The sequence below is a fragment of the Cibotium barometz genome, chromosome 45 (assembly GCF_041138505.1).
Source record: "Cibotium barometz isolate CiBa-2024 chromosome 45, ASM4113850v1, whole genome shotgun sequence".
NCBI classification, from domain to species: domain Eukaryota; kingdom Viridiplantae; phylum Streptophyta; class Polypodiopsida; order Cyatheales; family Cibotiaceae; genus Cibotium; species Cibotium barometz.
In genome coordinates this window covers 36,263,224-36,284,094 of record NC_141090.1, presented here as the reverse complement: position 1 = coordinate 36,284,094, position 20,871 = coordinate 36,263,224, and the positions used below count along the sequence as shown (strand labels likewise).

Below are 20,871 nucleotides of genomic sequence, written 5' to 3'. Positions count from 1 at the left end.
CACTTCTTCCATAGAAGGGGGCTGAATGGCTGGCTGGTCCACATGTTCTACATGTGGATTTTCTTGTGTAGGGGCTGGCTGATCTGAATCCCCCCTAATTGCAATGGGTAAAAGTCCATCAAACATGTCCTGTATGCCTGTATCATTGCTTTTATACAAGCTGACCATGGGCTGTTCTGAATTTTCAGCAAATACCACATCTCTACTCACAAAAATCCTTCGTGTAGTTGGATTATAAAGACGGTATCCTTTGCTTTCATTGCTGTAGCCCACAAAAATGCATTTAATTGCTTTGTCATCAAGCTTTGTTCGGAGTTGTTCTGGCACATGTGCATATGCCAAACACCCAAATGTACGCATATAATCCACAGTTGGCTTTCGGCTATACCAAGCCTCAAATGGTGTTATGGTTTTCAAAGCTTTTGTTGGACACCTGTTCAACACATGAGTTGCACACATTATAGCTTCCATCCAAAATTTGTGAGGCAACTTTTGTGCTTTCACCATGCATCTTGCCATCTCCATGAGAGATCTATTTTTCCTTTCAGCTACACCATTCTGCTGCGGTGTATAAGGCACAATACATTGGTGTTTGATGCCCTTTTGAAGCATATAATCCTTGAATGCATTTGACATGTATTCTCCACCTCTATCTGAGCGGAGTGTTTGGACTTTACATCCACACATATTTTCAGCCATTGCTACAAAGTGTCGAAAGCATGTAAACACATCTGCTTTCGCTTTCAAAGGGTAAGCCCAAGCAAACCTGGAGTAGTCATCAATGAATGTGACAAAGTAAAGATGCCCCCCTATGGATGGTGTCCGCATTGGACCACATACATCACTATGTATGAGCTGTAATTTACTTTCAGCTCTAACAGCTCCATCTTTGGGGAATGATTTCCGTTGCATCTTTCCCAAAATACACCCCTCACATACATGTCTTGGTGGAGACTCAAGAGGCGGCATATTATCAACCATATGATGCTTCTGCAAAAGCATCAAACTCTGAAAATTTACATGCCCAAAACGAGCATGCCATAGCTTTGCATCATGCATAGCAGGAGTGTGGGCAGCCACTGTATTTACATCATAAGTGCGCTTGTCATAGCTGTCCAGCTTATACAAGCCTTTGTATATGTTCCAGAAGTGACTATTTCATAACCCTTTGATGGGCCTTTTACCAAACACTTCCCGTCTTCAAATTCAACCTTTAAACCTTGGTTGTTTATGGCTGAGACGGAGAGCAGATTTTTCTTTATCCCTGGAACATACAATACATTTTTCATACATATATTGGCATCATTGGCTGCAATAAGTATGAGATTACCAATTCCTTTTACTGGATATGTGGTATGATCTACACATGATACAGTGCAGCCATTTGAAGCATAAACCAAGTGCTGAAATACATCTTTGCATGAAGTGATGTGGCTCGAAGCACCACTATCAAAATACCATGATGCATTCTGTCTGTCAGATGCAATGCAAGACATATCAGTGTCCGAAGCACTTGGTGTGTCACTAGTGCATGTGACCAAAAAAGTGTACTCTTCCTGGATTACATTAGCTGATTGCTGTGCTTTGTCATCCGAAGAGTCTGCTATTGCATTGCCTGCTTCTTTCTTTTTCTCTTTTGCAATCCGCTTCCTACATTCATTGATGTAGTGTCCAGGCTTATGGCAGTAGTGACATTTGCCCTTCTTTTTGGTCTTGTTTGCATCCCCTTTGTCAGACTTTTCACCACTAGAAGAGGGCTGTCCATGACCAGCCTTGCTAGACTGTTGTTTCCCATGCTTAAAGCTCTTTGCTTTACCCTTATCTTTGGCTGTAAATGTCTTTTCTACACCACGGTTGCTCGATAAGTTTGCTCTTGTTTGCTCTTCCTGCAAGAGTAAACCCACGAGCTCTTCAAAAGTGACGGGATCACCACCTCCTCTCATTGAGAGGTTGAGAGAGGTGTGAAAGCCCAAGTAGGAAGGCGGTAAAGAATGAAGAGTGTTGGTGACCATCTGTCTGTCTGGGATAACCTCATCAATGTTGAGCAATTGTTCCTGCAAATCTTTCACTTTGGTGAGATGATCTGCCATAGAGTCACCCTCATCCATAGAAAGAAGATCCAATTGCCTCTTCAAGTAGGCAACTCTTGCCTCGTTGCGTACCTGATACATTGCTTCCAATGTGTCCCATGCAAGCTTCGATGTCTTGCATGAACGAATGTGCGGAATAATAGTCCTTTTCACTGAAAGGGCTATCAATGACATGGCCTGTGCATCTCTAGAGTCCCATCTCTTTTGCTCTTGTGTGGGAGCAGGATCTACATCAGGAGCTCTTTGAGCACCTCCCCTTTGAGGCGTGGCTGGCTGTATGGTAAGTGGGCGTGTGTCATCACCACACACGATGTCCCAAAGCCCTTTGGCTACAAGCTGACCATGGAGCTGTTTTTCTGTGTGGCTGTCGGGCTCTGGGCTGGTCTGATCATCGGGTATACAACAGAATATTTCACAAGTAATGCATACAGCCCAGTTCAAGATGTGGCAGATTCTTGTAGGACAGGAGCTGTCATCATTCCCATTTTCAAGGCCTGGAACCGTCGGCGCAGGACGGACGGACGGCGGGTTCGGGTGTCTGTCGACGGAACAGAACGGACGGCGACGAAGGCCGAGCAGGACGGGACGTCCGGAGCAGGAACGGCGACCGGTGGCTGTGACGGAGCCGCGGCGCGTTGGACGGCGTGGCAGCTAGTCTGCAGGCGTCGACGGAACGGGACGGAGGGGCGACGCCTGTGCTGACCGTCGACGGGCCTGGGCTTGGGGCGCTGATGAGGCTACGGCGGCTGTTGATGGCGGTGCCGCCCGCGAGCTGGGCGGCGGCGGTGGGCTCCCCACTAGTGCCGCCCGTCTCTGGCGGTCGGACTGCTGAGCTCCGACGGATGGAAACACAGCGGCGACGGAATTCGACGGACGGAAACACAACGGCGACGGAATCCGACGGACGAAAAAACGCAGGCGACGGAAATTGGCAGCCTGTGGACGGAATTTCGCAGGAATTTTTCCAGCAACAGAATATCAGGGCCAGCTCCCAGCTCTGATACCAAATGTTGGGTGTTGGACTCACACACTCACACACACAAACCTGCACATTAGGGTTAGGTGCAGGGTAGAGAAGCTCACACACAGAAATGAGAGAGAGAGAGAGAGAGAGAGAGAGAGAGAGAGAGAGAGAGAGAGAGAGAGAGAGCCAAAAGTGTGGTATCCACAAAATGCAAGTCAACCCTTGCATGTGTGCCACATCCATATAATATAGAAGTACAAAATATTATATGTTAGAGTGTCCTTTCACACTTGATGTCCAAGGGGAAAACCACATGGGAAAAAGTGCCCTTGGTTAAGCCCTGTTCACACATAGCACTACCATAAGTGAGCATATGCCTACACTTTTGAAACTTCAAAGGGAACTATGGTGCAGACTAGGTGGTTCAGGATTTGGAGTAGCTATTGTGACAAGTTCGGGAAGAAATACGGAAGGTCTAGACAAAGCAAGTCCTTGAGGTTGACAAACATTGTTGGGATAGTACTTTCAAAGAAGGAGATAGGGTTTATTTGAAGATCATGAAGGCTCAACAGTTTGGGGAAGTTGCCTCCAAGCTAGCTCCGAAGAAGAAAGACCCATTCAAGATTATCAAGAAGCTCAGTGGTGTATTCTTCAAGTTGGAGTTACTGAGCCATTGGAGGATACATATGGTGTTTCATTCGAGCAACCTTGTAGTGTATCATGGGCCAGAGATGAGCACTCCGCCGGATGAGGATGAACTAGGACAAGCACGGTTCTTGTCGAAAGCAGCTCCAGTGTCTTCTCAAGTTCAAGGGCTACCCAATCCAGCAGGCAATTTGGTTGATGAGGATCAGTTCATGGACAAGTCTTGCCCGTTGTTGAGAGCTTATCAAGAGGCCATGCAACTGAGGATAGCTGCGATTCAAGTAGGGGAGAATGTGACACACCTACCAGTATGCAGGGCACAATCAGACATCAAATAGCAGCCAACAGGTAGAGTCGGACATCGCAGGTGGCATGTGGCACTACCGCTTGGCATTGATGATGTGGCAGTCGGGTACAGGTGGCCGATTTCACAAAACGTTTCTTTGTTGGCGAAGTGCTAGTTAGGAGTGTATAGTAGGTCATAGGGCTGTGATTTGACGTCTTCATTCTCAGCCACATCTTGTACTTGAATTTCAGTTGTATTACTTCTTTCTTGTACATAATACAGAGCAGTAGTTTAGGACTCTTGTGTGTGTTGCATGTATGATTCCGCCGCACTCTTATTTCTACATCTTGAACACCTTAGCACATAGGCACAAGTGTTCCACATATATAGCCATAGAGGCTAGCTACCTCAAAGATCTACATTGAATGCACACTTATCCACCCATTTTAAGAGTGAGTTCACACACACATACACAAACACTAATGAATAGGGCCAGTTCACACACACGAGCTCCGAATCCCAACAAAGGCCAAGTGCTACATCTGTAGCAATTGGAAGGAGAAAGGTAGGTCAATGTTTCTCTTGGGGGTTGTAGGAGATTCACCATTTCACTTGTTTGTGCAATTACCTCCTAAGAGATTCACCATTTCACTTGTTTGTGCAATTACCTCTTAGCAAGGGCTTCTTTTGATCCATTGTCACCTCTTATTTTCTTTGGTTTGTGTGTTTGTTATTGTAGCTTCAGCAGTACCCTGCCTTGGTGGAGAGGCTGAGTGCGATGATGTGTGTTTCGGATGACATTGAGGAAGCAGAGGACCTGTGTGGTGAGAAAAGTACAGTGGAAGATATTATTGTGAAAGCAAAGCACCAGGCAAAGGAAGATGGCCAAGATGTCTATTGGTTAGAGCTGGACGAAACTGGTATTGATGATGATGAATTGAGGTCGTTGGAGCTTTCAACCGATTTTCCTGTAAGTGTTATGAGTGACTGGTTTTAATCTTTGAAATAACTATCTGATATATAATTATATAGCCTTCAAGAGTTACAAAGTTAACCCCCCTTGTTTACACTGCAGAATTTGGTGGGTCTTAGCTTATGGGGAAACAAGCTTAGTTCCAAGGATGCGGTGCTAGAAGCAGTTGCTGGGTTGAAATGTTTGAAAGCTTTTTGGATCAATGCAAATCCTATTGCTGTCAAGGGGTAATTTGGCTCACAAGTTGAGCAGTTCTGTCATATCTGTTTGGGTTTGGGATTGTTTGAAGTACTTCATAAAAGCTGTTGATATAGGCTCACTTTTTCTTTGAAAAGTTCAAAGGTTTTCTTTATGTGAGTCTTCCTAAGTCATGCCCCATATCCTTTAAGCAATCCTTTAAGCATATGGATATGGTATGGGCAAATTCGTGCAATGCACCTTACTTGGGGAGTGTGCTCCCATGTTTTGTGCCTTTTGGAGATGTGGGTGCTGAGAAAGGTGCAATGGCCAAGGATCACATTCGGTCTCTTTTCATAGAGATGCTGTGATTGTGTCAAAGGCATCCAATTAGTGATGTAGAATCTGCCTCTAGATACTTTGGCCATGCGCACCATGCGCACCATTCGGAAGTCAATTTTTTGCTTGTGACACATAGGAACACATGGCAGGGACCAAGGAGACAATAATTGAAGTGAAACATTTGCTTGAGGCCTTATGAAGGTTAGCTAGAAATGCTTCATTAACATCATGGTCTACAACAATTGATCTTTTCTTTTTGTCAATCAACAAATCTGCTGGTCAGTTTGTCTTGTGAAGCCTGCACTTCAGCCATCCACCCACCATCGCAATCGACAGGAGCACAGTTGCAATGAAACGTGTTATCATTCAGGTAGGAAACACGTATGAAACGTGTCAATGTTTTCATATGTATGAAACACGAATTTTAAAGCATAACAATTTTGGGTGCCCTAAAAGTACAAATCGTACGGGGCCTTTGCAAAGTCTTCTGCGAGTGGCTGAGGCTGATGATATTGAGCCTGAAGACGAGGATATGGAACTGGCTGAGGGTCAAGGGCTGAGGGTCAAGATGATGATGAGTCTTGACTCTTGAGTCTTGTCTCGACTCTTGTAGGAATCAGGATTTAGGATCTCATTTATAGTTTGAACTTTCGTTATTAACATTTATCTTGATGACTCCAGAGTCCAGGGATTTCATTTTCATGATTCATATGTATTCTTGTTTGAGTCCTTAATAATCTGGCATATGCTTCTGTTCAGTGCTATAATCATTGTTGTTTATGCAAAATTATGGTTTTGTATGTTGAATGTTCATTTATGCTTTTATGTTGTTTGTATAGAATCATGATCAATCTCTGTTTGCTACATATGACATGTCACATGAGTCATATCCTATGGGTATATACATAGCTATTTTCCAGTCTGTATGAAACCCGTTTCATACTTTTTAGGAAACCCGTATGAAACCTATGAAACCCGTTTCATACCTCCCATATGAAACCTGCCTTGCAACTATGGACGGGAGACAGTTTGTTGGTGGACAACAATTCGGGCAGCCCGGGACAGTAAGCCTTGGCCAACAGGTAGCATTGTCAGTAGACTGACAGATGGAGTTCAGAAGGGCTGACTGACAGCAGAGTGGTGATTCCCTTCTTCATTCAATCCTCGAAATTTGAGTAATAATTTTTGCATGCTTGTTTTTCTGTCTATGCAGAATGTTGTGCTGGTTGTAGCTTTGTTAAACCCACCAGCCGCCTTGAACCATTGACTAATTGAGGTCAGTGGCCTGGGATGGGACGAGAGTACAAATGTGCCTAGGCTAATACTTTTTTGTATTAGTAAATAGAGCATGAAGAGAAGATAAGAAAGCTAAGGTCAAGTGGGTTAATAGAGTATTAGCCTTTGTGTGGGGCTGCCCTTAAGTTATCAACTTACTTTGTAGCCCAGCAGCCTGTTGTCACCTAATAGCTCACCGATAAACGTCTCTCTTGGGGTGCTATTGAGAAATAGATCAAAGCTGTGGGTGAGGCTCTTTCCTTTTTTTTCCTGGTAGAGATCCTCCCAATCACTCGATGATGCTGTGCCTCTCCAAGCTTAACCCACTCGGAGCAAGGAGAGGCCAGAGCTAGCACGCAGGCAAAGAATGAAGGACCGCGTGTCCTTTGGCTGAGGTGAGCGGGATTTGAACTCAAGACCCCCCTACTCAAGAGTTCGAATACTCACCAACTCGCCTACGAAGCCAGACCTGTGGGTGAGGCTCTTATAGGCACTGAGGCTTGTGGTCCACTTAGCTGTGGCCTAGGTGGTCAGTTAAAGTACTTGTTTGGCCAGGAAACTAGCCAAGAGTCTTTTGGTCAGCTTTGCTTCGCTGTTTTAGATGGCTTACTCATAGGTGCCTTTCTTGCCCCCCTTGAACATGTTTGTGTTGCTTCTACTCTCCTCATTGCTGTGAACTTACAATACAACCAATGTACTCCCAACAGTCTTCTCAGAAGCACTGCTCTGGTACAGTTATGTCACATGTATCAGGATTAGAAATGCATGCATGTGACACCAGAAGTGCATGGGACTACATGTACAAGTTATGTCGTTTCATGGACAATTGAGCGCTTGGGGGTATGTTTCAAATGTGCACATGATTCCTTAATTTCTTTACTTCTCCACAATCTATAACCAGTTTTAGTTCACTTGAAGTCTTGTTGTTCATTTGCACTATGGGAAATCCTCCTTTTGTTTGCTCCATGGCCATTTGGTCCTCCACCTAACTCCTCTTTCAGAACACCTCCTGCAGCTTTATAGTGATGTTGTGAAGTTGTTCATAACTCAATCCTACATGTCAATATGTGTGAAAAATTCTACCCAATGTATATGGTTTGGAGATAATGTGTCAGTATTGAAGTCATACACATCATCGTTGAAGGTTTTTTTTTGCTTATTGAAAACATAGTATGGGTTTTTTTGACAGGGGACAGGTATTCGAAACCGCCCTTCTTTCATCTTTGCCACAATTAGAAATATATAACAGCAAGCTCACGCAGAACTATGATAAGTGGGCTGTAGGATTTTGTGCTGGGATTCCTTCAGCCAAAACGCCTAGTGTTGGCGATGGGTTAAAGAATGTCAAAATAATGGACCTTTCTGACAGGAACATCCACAGTCTTCACCGCAAGGTTGGCCACTTAAATTGTACTTAGTGCTTGGGCTTTTCTTCGATTGTGTGGGAAGACAGCATATCTACTACTGTCAGTCTGTAGAGGCTCGGAGTCCCTAGGCAATGAGGAGGGTTCAAACCTCACTGGGCTCATGATTGAATGGGGCCGGGGAATGGCTCGCATTTGGGTGTGTGGATTCAGTTTTTTAAATATCTCTAAAAACAGGACAGCACATCTACTGTTCTCTCATTTGCCTTTCATGTTCTAATCTTTCTACTTATGTATGTAATTTTTCAGGTATTCAACCCTATGGAAATGCCTTTACTGAGCTCTCTAAATTTGAGAGAAAACCCTTTGGATTGTGATATGAAGTCAAACCTACTTGAAGTATTAAGGAGTTTTCCGAACTTGCAGTCACTTGAGGTATATTTGTCCTTGCAAAATTTGCAAATTTTTTGTTACTCGGATTCAATATTTTACACTGGGGGATATTTTATCAGTTGTTTTGTTACTGGGGTATTTTGTTTATGTTTATGTTCTCTTGTAAGATTGTATTAAAAAGTATTCAATCCTTTGCCTATACATTTAAAAGGAGAAAGGTGGTTGTGTGCAAGAAACAGATGAAAAAGGGACAAAAAACAAGCTCAAATTTTTTAAGGAAGCTGCTTAGACATTCTTGAGTCGTAATATTAGGGTGATTAAAGATGGAAGAAAATATTGAGTTGGTGAAAAGCTACGGTGAAAAGATAATGCAAATTATGAAACTGCAGGGGAAAAGCAGGATTTCTGCTGTATGCGAGGTTTGAGAAACTGTGTAGACTTTAAAGTCAACCAGCATAGCATTATTTGAATAATTTGTGGGAGTCAGAAGGGGATAATTAGACCAGACTGACCAGCAGATTAGCGGCTCTTTTAGGATCTCTAGAAGATTTGTTATTCTTAAAAAATCTCTACACCACATTTGCTATTCTAAAAAATCTCCGTAGGAGTAGGATGATTGAAAGTTCATTGATTTTGAGAAAGACAATGGATTGTTTTGTGTGAATTGCTGGCTGATTGACAGAAGATTGTGTCAAGTACTTAGAGAGGAACGGTTTCTGTAAGACAGTAAAAGTTAAAGCCTGTGTGAGTCGCAGGTTTTTAGTTTTAATTTTTCTGTGATTTCTGATCAGCTAGTTTTATAAAACACAACTTGACCTAGATCCTATATTTAGCAATTTCGGTTTTGCATGCAGATAACTATTCCAGGACCTCTTGGGAGAAGCGGAATGGAAATTTTAGAAAGCTTGCCCAATATCTTTGAACTGAATGGTGTTAAAGCTGCCAAGTTTTTGGAGAAAGGAGAAAGTGTTGTAGTAGGTAACCTTGAGCAACGCTTGCCTGAGTGGTCTAGTAAAGAGCCTGTAGAGGAACGCATACTTCGAGCAATGTGGTCTTACTTGTTGATGTATCGGCTTTGTGACGAGGAGAAGCTTGATGAAACTCCAATCTGGTATTAATCTTTACCCTTTTTTCTACTTTCAAGGGGAAATGAATTAAATTGGATGTTAATCTGGTATGTAGAGTATGGTAAGGTATAAAGCCAGCTGAACCCATATGTGGAAGAAGCAGCCCAGTGGTGTTTCTAATTCCCAGGTTTGAGATCATAATCTAAGGAGAGAAGGTGAAAACGGAGCCATAGTTATGAACTCTTCCTTGCTCTTTTCTTCTTCTTTGTAGAAGACAATAAAGCTTTGTTTCTTAAAAGCTAAAATGTGAAGAATCTAGGGAGAAGTTAGCAAATTCAGGCTTGAGGAGGGCCTGACAAGATAGTGAAATGCTTTCTGATTTCATGAACATATCTTGGTGTCAAGCAACAATCATAAGGGAAGAGAGTGTGAGGCTTCACTCTTAGTGCTAGGTGGTGGTAAAGTGTTATAGCCAGCAAATCTTTGCCAACATTGATAAAGGATGTGGTCTAAGCTTCACAAACTAGTCGATTTGGTGTGTAAAGGAGGCATTTTTTGATTTGGTAGAGAGTTCACACTGCGCCGCAGGGGGGGGGGGGGGTGGGGGGGGGGTACAGTGTCCCAGCTGTGCTGGTCTTTGCCTGTCCACGTCCCTTATCCCACCCACCCTTGCTCAGGCCCCCAAGGCAGCAACTAGGGGGAAATAGCCAGAATGAACATACAGGAGCTCGAGGTGTACATCAAGACAGTGGAGGACAACACCAAGAAGGCGCTGGGCGAACAGAAGATGATGCTGGACAGGGTCCTGAACCAACATGAAAAACAGTTGGAAGGCTCCCCAAGGAGATACAGGGCAAGAATAACAAGATTGAAGAATTGGCAGCAAAGGTGAACCACCAGGAGCAGGAGATTTGGATGTTGAAAGAGACCCAGATGCAACAACAGGAAATGCCATAGGCTGCCCCAGTGATAGGGCAACTCCGAGCAGAAATGAAAACCTAAAGGCTACAGTCAAGGACCATACAGTGGAGGAAGGGGAACTTAATATTCAGGAGGGTCTAAGGACGGACTTGGAGCAGTTGAAGGCTGTGAGTGTTAAGTTGCGGGAAGAATTGCTGACCACCAAGAAAGACTGGGTGGAGGTGGTGAAGAAGCACAAACCCCCACAGAGCATCATACATGAGACTCTCGAGGAGGAGAAACACAGGAAGGATAAGGCCCTCCATGTGCTAGTGAGGGCCTTCCCCCAAGGCGGATGCCATGATGCTTTGCCAGATGATAAGAGTGGACGGGTTTGCCCCCCCTTTGTAGATACATGGAGGGAAGGCAAGGATATGACACTAGAGCGGCCCCTCATCATCAGATTCCATGATGCCACCAGCAGACAGGCTTTCTTAGATAGATGGGCTGCCCTCAAGGGCACACAGGTGTACACGGGAGATGATCTCTCTCTTAGCGCACGTGGCACAACGGCGTGAGGTGATGGTGACAGTTCATGAGGCCCGTAGAGTGGGCAAGTGAGCGACGTCCCAAATAGGGACGTGGGGTCTATGAGATCAAATACCTAAGGTTAGCAGCATGGAACTGCAATGGCACCCTGTGGTCGAATCTAGGAGGTTTGAGCGAGATTCTCACGGGTAGGGATGTCATTTTCTATACAGAGACTCATTCAAGCCATGAGAGGGGCTTACCATACATAGCTGGGTATGAGTGGGAGTCAGCTTTCCGAGGCGAGACCCGCACATCAGGAGTACGTGGCTCCAGAGGGGTAGCTGTCCTTTTTAGATCCCATCTCTGACAGATTCTCAACATCGTCCGGAAGGACAAGGATGCACGATATCTTTGGATGTGGCTACAAGTTAGCGGTGATAGAGTCGTCCACATTGCTGTGTGTTATTTTGCACCGCGCCACTCCCCTTACACCGCACAACATGGCGAGTCACCGTACTTACCATTATATGAGGATATTATGGAGTTCTCATAGCTGGGGGAAGTCCTCTTGCTTGGGGACTTCAACGTTAGGACTGGGAGTCAACAGGTTCCACTACTCGATCTGGACGATCCTATCAAACTACAGGAGTCGGACATCATTGACACTGGGCTGAAGAGATTATCATAGGACCGTGAGGAGTTCACGGTGTATGGGAGATATTTCTTAGAGCTGGGAGCTGCACATGGTCTTGTTATCTAAAACGGGATGTCCCAATGGCCCTCCTCCGACGCCCTCACCTCCTTTCCTCACCTAGCACCGTGGACTACCTTATGGGATCTTTGGCTTTGGCACACCTTCTTACCGACTTCTCCATCCTGCCACCCCCCTTTGAAGCTGACCATGCCTACCTCTCTTTCACTCTTGCACACCACCCGTCCCTCCACCACCACCCCCCATCTCACATTACACCCAGGTCCATTTTGATCACGAGCTTGACCTTGTTTACTCCAAACACATCTACCACCAACTCCAGGATGTGGAACCTACTGTCCCCCTACCCACCCTCACATCACAACTCACCACCATACTCCACACATCCGCCACCACTTCTTTCATCTGCACGCGGCGGTCTACTCCCAAGCCATCTTGTAGTTCCATGCCCTAGAACTGTTGGTATGATGACGAATGCCGAGCCACACACTCCTGTCTTAAGCGTGAGGTACGGATTGTGCAAATCACGAAGCGCCAAGCGCAATGGATTTCTCAACGGCTCACCCAACGCAAGAAACGGGAGTTCTATGCTCAGATAGAGGATGAGTTATATCGACTTTTCTTAGGGGCCGAACTGCGAAGAGGCTTGGAAGAAACTCCGAGAACATTGTCCCCCCACACCTATCACTTGCTCGGACACATGGCACTCCTATGCACGCTTCCTTATCATATTACCCATCAGCCACCTCTCCTCCCACCACCAGATCCCTATCCCACCACCTCCACCTTCTTCACAAAGGGCATGGTCCTCAAGGCCATTCGTAGACTACGTAATGGGCGAGCCTAGGATCACGAGGGACTCACTGCCGAAACATCTCACATGTTGATGATACCCTAGCACCCCTACTAGCCGACATGTTGAGTAGAGCGCTTTGTGAAGGCTTTCCACCCTCTTGGTCCACTAACATCATCACCCCCATCCTCAAAGCTGGAGATCCACTTGATCCTAATAATTACGAGACGATCATGATTGGCCACACATTGGCCACACTATGGATCGGGGCTAGAGGTGGAGCTCAGTTCATTTGCAGAGAGAGAGGGATGTAGAGCCTTAGGACAGGTAGGCTTTCGGAGGATCTACTCTACCCTTGACCACATCTTCACCCTCCGTGCCATCATCGAGGAGGGTAGAGCACGACATCAGAGGATTTACTACTGCTGCCTTGTGGATTTCCGCAAAGCTTTTGATACTGTACCCTGAGCCCGCCTCCTACAATGTCTACAGGAGATAGGAGTCCCATTTGACATGGTTCGGAGCATCATCGCCCTCTATGAGTCCACCACCGGACGAGTGAGATCCCCAAGAGGTACATCACATTAGATTTCCAGCACTATTGGGGTGAAACCACCCACTCTTTTTGGCCTCTACATTGATGAGATCTTGAGCTTCATTGACAGATTAGGCGGGGCTGGTCCCACACTGGTAGGCATATTGATCCCCATACTACTTTATGTAGATGACATCGTCGTCCTCTCAGATTCAGTCGAGGGGCTTCAGAGACGGTTGGGTGCCTTACAAGACTTATGCACTCAGCAGGACCTCTCTGTTAACCTTGGTAAAACCAAGGTAATGGTCTTCAATACTTTCCGCCTCTTCACATCCATATTGAGCTTCACATACAGAGGGGATCTTGTGGATATTGTCTCATCCTATGTCTACCTTGGTGTCACTTTCAGTGGCCCACCCTTCACCATACTTCTCCTAGCACATGCCAGAGTGACACGGGGATATGCAGCCTTGAGCTTACTTGAGTGGCAGTGCTTCCAGGCACATTCCCAGGAGCCCAGGACGAAGGGTTGGCTTTTTGACACCCTCGTCACACCAACCTTGATGTATGGAGTAGCCTTTTGGGGGCCAAATTTATCCGATGAGGATTGGCAACGAGTTGAGAGGCCCCAGGTCATGTTGTCTCCCATATGATCCGCAACAAACCATGAGTCCCACACTAGATTATCCAGGCAGAGTTTGCTGCAGCCCTGATGGTAGTGGATGCACTCTTTCAAATAGTCACATACCTCCATCGCATCAGTCACATGGATCTCCATAGGTACCCGAGGCTTGCCTTGGAGTCCTTGAGACAACTAGCACTCGAGGGCCACTCTCGGGTATGGTATGGCTTAGTTTATACTCGGTTCTTAGTATATGGGCTCCGCTTGGACTGCCTACCACCCTTTGAGTACAGTATGGACTCCCCTTTTCTCGGGCTCTATCACGAGGACACCAACCGGGTTATCCAATTAGATCTTCTCAACCTTTACACCCATTGCACATGGATTACGCCTTCAGAGCTCCCAACCAAGATGCACTTCTACAGAGATCACTTCCTCATGCTCATTGAGGATGGATTCATCCACTATGAAACCAAAGTGATACAATAATGTATGTCCATGGCATATCTCATCATGGAATGGAAAATAAAACAGAAACAAAACATAGCTATCTCACTGAGGTGAGATACAAAACCGTCCATGGAAACTCATCATGGAGTACTACGAACGTGGAACATGAGAGGAGCATCAGCCCCCAATAGATGGTATACCACTCCAAAAATCAAGCGCCGAGAGGTCTCCCTCAGTTAAGGTAGCTCAATGACGCATGTCCTGGATCTAGAGCCGAAGAGGGGATCGTGGCCGTCTGGGGGACCAGGTTCGTCGGACACATTGGAATGCCGAGGCCCAATCCGAGGCTCGGGCAAGGTGAGTCCGGAGCAGCTCAAGGTAGGTCCACAAGATCCACTGTATGGGTATCCTCCACCTCCTGGGTCAGAAGAAACCGGTGATGGTTGGCTGGTGAGGGAGGGGTCGGGGTGGCTAGGGCCGAAGCTCTCTCAAGAAGTGTCCCTGTAGGCTGTGTCTACGGAGCTCAAGCGGGAAGAGGCCTAGGCAACGCTGGTCCGTGAAGTCAATGATCCTGGAGAGTGGACCAAATCCCTCACGAAACAGACAGTGAAACCTTCCGCAAATCTCATAGTATACTGGGCAGCGGCATATGTAATGCTCCTCTGTCTCAAGCTTTGTGGGGCATAATCGGCAGATCCTCTCCTCTTTGAGTCTCCGTATGAGCTCCCTGGCTCTGAAGACGCACTCAGCTCTACCTGTCTCCACTCTGAGGCGGTGGGATGAAACCCATATCTGGCCAATCGCAATCCTCATGGCATGGGACATGTGAACACTCAAGTAGCCGGGCTGCGCCCATTGGGTCTTTAGTAGATGCTTAATCCTTTTTTTTTTTCATAATGGTTGGTTGATTAGATTACGAAAATGTAATACAAAGCAAAGGTCGCATGACCAGCTATACAAACATGTACATAGAGGCCGTCAGACCGCACACACTAAAGGGGCACATGAGACATGCCCAGCGTACGAAGAGCATGTAACCAGGGGTCAGCTTGCGCCCTGATGATAACATGTGCATTGATCAAAGAAGAAACTTGCCAAAGCAATAGACCAGGAACGCGTTGGACATGACCTTTCAACCGTGATTGTGAATCCAAGATGAAAGCATTTCGCATGAGTGAATTATGCCAAAGACCCAACCATCAAAAGAAAACAAAGAAGAGCCCATGTTGCTGATTGTTCCCCCCGGGCTGATGATGTCCAAATACCCACTACCTGGGTGACAAAGTGTGTCGAGTCACCATTTGCCACACTGAAGAGATGAACTCCCATATTTGGCGAGCCAATGGGAAAGAAATAAACTTGTGCCGACTAGATTCTGGACAAGTCTGACAGAAGAAACAGTTGCCATTTGAAAGTGTCCGACGCCGAAGCCCAACCATGACTCGCCAAATAAACACTTTGCCCTAAAAAGGAAGCTTGGAATGCCAACCACAGAATAGGATGCGCTTCCACCTGGAGGTCGTTTTCTTAACATTCCATACTGTATTAGCTTTTGCTGCAAGTCATCACTTCTCTTGGACCAAAAGATGATATACAACATTAGCGGAAGCCTTCAACAGCCTAGTCTTGCGACCCAATACCCAATCATCCCATTCATGAGAAGAATCCATCCTAGGAAGGCGCCCCAGAGACTGCACTTGTTGTTGCAACTGCCACCAAATACACTTGTAACCTTGGGGCACACGAAATCTATGATGAGCACGGTGGAATGATAACATTCGCAGCCGCCTAGGCAACAAAGTATCAGACATCCTCACAACACCCTATGATTGAATTGCCGTCTACAATTATTCTTCTTTGGCTGAGTAATCACAGGAGAGGTGGCCAACACCTCTGCAAGCATGGAGTTCTCATCTCGACGAGAATTTGGAGGTCTCCAAGAAGTGAACTGTAACGCCTCCTGCCATGATAATGATCCAGTAGAGGAGAAGCAGATACACGCACAGATTCGGAAGCATTTAGTACATCCCACCAAGATGCAACAATCCGGGTCTTCCCATGCACAATACCCACATCCTCCAAAAATGCAACAGTCATATCTATCCATGGCTGGGAATCAACACACATAGCTTGAAGTAAAGTCCACCTATGGGCAAGAAGGTGTACCCAAACATCCAACAGAGCTGCCCCCCCCCCCCCCCCCCCCCCAAATCTCTTCGGGGTGTTAATATGCTTCCATGAAACCCAAGTCAACCTTGGATTATTGTCTTTCTTTTTCTACACCATGAATCGAAGCGGTTGGGTGAGAGCTGTCAAAGCCTTTCGAGACCAAGGAAGTAAGGGCAAGAAATAAGAAAGCATAGCTAGCATAAATGACCCGTGCCACTTTCAGCCTGGTGTGAAACGGCCATGCCTGAGACTTCCAGTACACAAACTTATCCCCAATACGGCCCATAGTAACATAAAAACCCGTTTTGCCCTCTCAAAACGGCACGAAACGTTTCTGGCACGAAACATTTCGAAACAAAACGAAACCTGCCCATCGAAACGGTGTTTTGCTCGAATGTAAAGTGAGGTCAAAAAGACGGACGGGAGGTTTTTTTTTTTGCAAATGCGATTTTTGCCGTCGTTTCTGTCTTTGTTTGCTGCCCATTTGCCACTTCACGCATCCGACGCTTCTTTTCGGCCACAACCTGTTGCTCCACCTCTTCTCCTCGTCCACTCCTCCTTTTCACTCCTTCACTTCTTCTCCTCCACGCCTCCTCTTCCTCTGCCCTTTTTCTCTCTCTCTCTTCTCCTCCACGGTCCACCCCTCCTCTTTCCTCCTTTTTCTCCTTTTCTTGTCTTCCAACTTTCTCTCCTTTTCTTCTCACCTCCTTCCCTTTTCTTCTCACCTCCCTCTTCCCTTCCAACTTGTTTCTTTCCTCCTCTCTTTCTCTCCTTTTCTTGCCCAAATTTTGAAAATACCAAAAAACCTGCTCCCAAAATCATGAATTTCATACCCACTAATCCCAAAAAATGCATCTTCATCTTTCTATTGGCTATGTTATAAATTTGGTATGTGTATATAAGAAGTGTTATTTCGAAACCTTTGCATTTTGTCCAAAACAGACGAAACGAAATGACCAAACGACGAAACAACGAAACGTTTCATGTTACTATGATACGGCCCGAGATCCATTCTAAAAGTTGTTTGTTGGTGACATCCACCCCGATAGGATAGCCCAAGTGACGTACAATGGTCCCATGCGGCACAACATGACCCTGCCAACCAAGCTCATGTAAATCTCTCTCTGTGCAACTAAGAAGGGTTGACTTATATGCAACCTAGAAGTTTTCGCAAACAAAGACCAAGCTGCCATTGCCTTCTCAACGTTGGCTTTGTTGGCTTTAAGAAACATAAATGAATCATCAGCTAGTGCTTGACCTACCAATTGCTGACCCGAAGGCAAAGTTAGCTCAACCACCTCCCCCTCGTGAGCCAACTGAGTAAGCAAAGTAAGCATGGGATGGGTAACCAAAGCAAAAAGCAAAGGGCTCAACGGACATCCTTGCCGCAGAGAGCGAGCAAGGGACACTGGGGACGTAACTCCACCATTCATCATAATTGGAGACTGAGATCCATGGCTGAGAGTGTAGATCAAATGAGACATACGTGGTCCAAAACCCATAGAATGCATCAATACAGCAAGGAAAGACCAACTGACATGATCAAAGGCTTTCTCCAAATCTAGCTTAACCATCACCACCTCGTGCTTTGTTTTCCTTGCATAATCAATTCCTATTTGAACATTAAGGATATTATGCAAGATATTGCGCCCCTTGATAAACCTATACTGAACAAGGTGTATTAAGTCTGGCAGAAACTTGTGCAATCTGTTTGCCAAGACTTTAGAGAAAACCTTATACATACAACCCATCAAAGAGATAGGCCTCCAATGTTTTAAGCAAAGGGAGAAGGCACCTTTGGCAACAACCGAATCACCCACACTTTCCAAGAATCAGGCATAGCTCCAGATTGCCAAATCTCTTGATAAATGGATGTCAATGGACCCTTCAACTGATCCGCATACTTTGAAAACAATTCATTAGTAATGCCATCCCAACCTGGGCTTTTGTCTTTGGGCAAATGAGCAAGCACAAAGCCAACCTTTAGCGCGTGCTTGATCAACATCATTAGATAGCAGCTCAAGAGTGTCCAAAAGCCCTTGGTAAAATTGAACACACAAATCAATGATGCTATGAGGCTCTAAAATCATCTCTCCCAATGAATTTTCAAGCCTCGCAATATTCTCTCTAGCATTAGAGGGATGCAATTGTGCATAAATTTATTCGTCTGACAATTATTATCCTTAAGGGCCTCCAACTGGGCAGATAACTTAGTCCTCGTATAACTTGTCTCCTGACATTCAACAAGTCTATGAGAGAGCCAAGTAACAACAGTATCCACTCTATCATTCCCCGGTGATATAGCCGCATGAGATTGCAAGGCCCCTAGTAAAGATTGCAGCAGTGTCAACTCATGCCTCCTTTTCGAGGTCTGATGAATACCATACTGACGAGCAAGGCGTTGAACATTGGACAAAAAGCAATCCCAGGCTGACATTCCCTACTGTATGAAACATAGCTGAAAATTATCAATCAATTGCAGCATGTATCCATAAAAGACCTCATGATCAAGAAAGCTGTGATTGAAGCGCAAAGGCAGCCTCCAAAGCAAAGTTTTATAAACATCCACAGGCTGATGCATTATGTCCAAGACCACTGGGAAATGATCCGAAAGAACATGCTGCCTCTCCACAGCCATTTTCAATATCTCAGGCAAAAATAAACCATCGTGCATAACATACATTCTATCCAGCCTACTCCAAGTACCATGATACTGGTGAGATTGAAAAGTAAAGCCAGAATCATAAGGATGTAGTCAAGACCAAATGTCCTGTTTAAGGACTAGAGACATAAAAGAGTCCCAAACCCGTCTTTTTGGATTATCCATTATAGAGTGAGGCGAATTAGCTTGATTAGCAGAAGAGCAGATATTAAAATCCCCCATGAGAAAACCTGGTTTTCCTAACCTCAAACATTGTTGCAGATCTCGCCAAAGAGAACAAAGAGCCCCTATTGTATGGGGAGCATACACACCAATCAACCAAAGAAGTTCTTCTTCACGAGTGATCTCCACAACCATAAATCTACCATGTATATCTTGATGCACAGCAGAAGGCTGAAAACAATCATGGACAATCATCATCACCCTTGATTGGGTAGGAGGGTGTCCATTGAAGAAAACATGAAAACCTCTATGTATAAAGCCACCACCCGCCTGACTATGTTGTTTGTGCTCAACCGCACAAAGAACATGTCACTGAAAAAGGGACCCGGAGCAATAATAGACCAACACTTTAGGTACCAAACACAGAGCATGAAGACACAGCAGAAGAACAATATATAATATAAATACACCACACTGAGCTGGAATGGCTGGCCCCCCGTAGGAACTTCTTTATTGAGAGAGAAGCTTTTACAATAAACCAAGGTGCGGATGCATACAGCACGGGATTTTCCACAAAGCATCAGCACAAATCTCTTGCCTAAATCTCAATCTAGAGCCAAGAATCAAGATATAAACACAGCTCCAAAAAGCCATCCGATAAACTATCTCAAAACAGTCCCATAATTAGCCCATAAATTGTCCATAAAACAGCCCGGTATGGAGCCCAAAACAGCCCTGAGTTCCATGCCAAATCAGCCCCAAAACAGAGCCATAAATCAGCCCTAGAGGAGCTCTCAAATCAGCCCCAAAAAAGTCCATAAACTAGCCCTAGAAGAGCTCTCAAAACTGTCCTAGATTCCTCCAAAAAAAGTCCCAAAAAGGATTCAATCAGCCCTGTCAGGCTCTAGGAGAAAGCGACCAGCCATGTGGTTGTCTTGGAGGAAGTCGACCAACTCTGTGGGAGGTTTGGAAGAAAGTCTACCAGCCCAGTAGAGGGTATGGAGCTAGTCGGCCAGCCTTGTAGGAGGTAGGGAGCAAGTCGGCCCGTAGAGGAGAGAGAGAAGGCTCCAAAGTCATGCGCATAGTCAAAACAACCCCAAATCCCTGCTTTTTTAAAGTCAAGTTGCTCTGTAATTGAAGTGCTTTCCCCTTTTTTTTTTCCATGAAAAGATCCTTTCATTAGTTGTAAAAAAGCCCAATGGACTACAAACCCTCTCCTGCTCATAAGAAGGCAGAGCAGAGACCAATCAAGGCAGCTAGGGAGACCAATCAAGGTAGCTAGGGACTGTATCTCATAGTAGAGGTATCTACCATCCTGAGTGCAAGCTCTGACAGCAATCAGGATCTCAAACTGTGTAAAGGCTCCCATCCACCGTGGGCCCGCTGGCTCGAAAGGCGTGAACCACTCCTCACTGAGTGCCTCCTGAATGTCATCCCTCATAATCAGCCCCCCTTTGAAGTAACTCAGCCTCTCCGCCTGGATCTCCTCCGGGAGACTGCAAAAGGCCTGCCAATCTCCAAAACTGCATGCTGGGCCTGCCGCCAATGGTCCCCAGGCTAGACGAGGCCGAGAACCCAGCATATGACCCTGCTCTGTGCGTACCGCGGGGCTCCAGATGAGCGGTTGTCTGGCCCGCTCCTCATCACAAGTGGGAGGTCTCTAAGAAAGCCCCGGTCCCAGCAACTCCGAAGTTGCAGGATGCGCAAGGCAAATTTGTCCTCCCATCCTCTACTGAGGCCTGTCCTCCTCATCTCTATG

General features: G+C 45.7%; 1 protein-coding gene across 1 annotated transcript in view; it reads left to right on the top strand.

Moving 5' to 3' along the window:
• LOC147612699 (uncharacterized) overlaps window positions 1-20,871 on the top strand; it is an 88,189-nt gene that overhangs the window by 16,801 nt on the left and 50,517 nt on the right. The window contains exons 2-6 of the mRNA XM_086783266.1: window positions 4,725-4,955; window positions 5,061-5,185; window positions 7,942-8,146; window positions 8,426-8,551; window positions 9,364-9,620. Coding sequence (XP_086639392.1) covers window positions 4,725-4,955; window positions 5,061-5,185; window positions 7,942-8,146; window positions 8,426-8,551; window positions 9,364-9,620 — 944 coding nt within the window. The remainder of the gene's footprint in view (window positions 1-4,724; window positions 4,956-5,060; window positions 5,186-7,941; window positions 8,147-8,425; window positions 8,552-9,363; window positions 9,621-20,871) is intronic.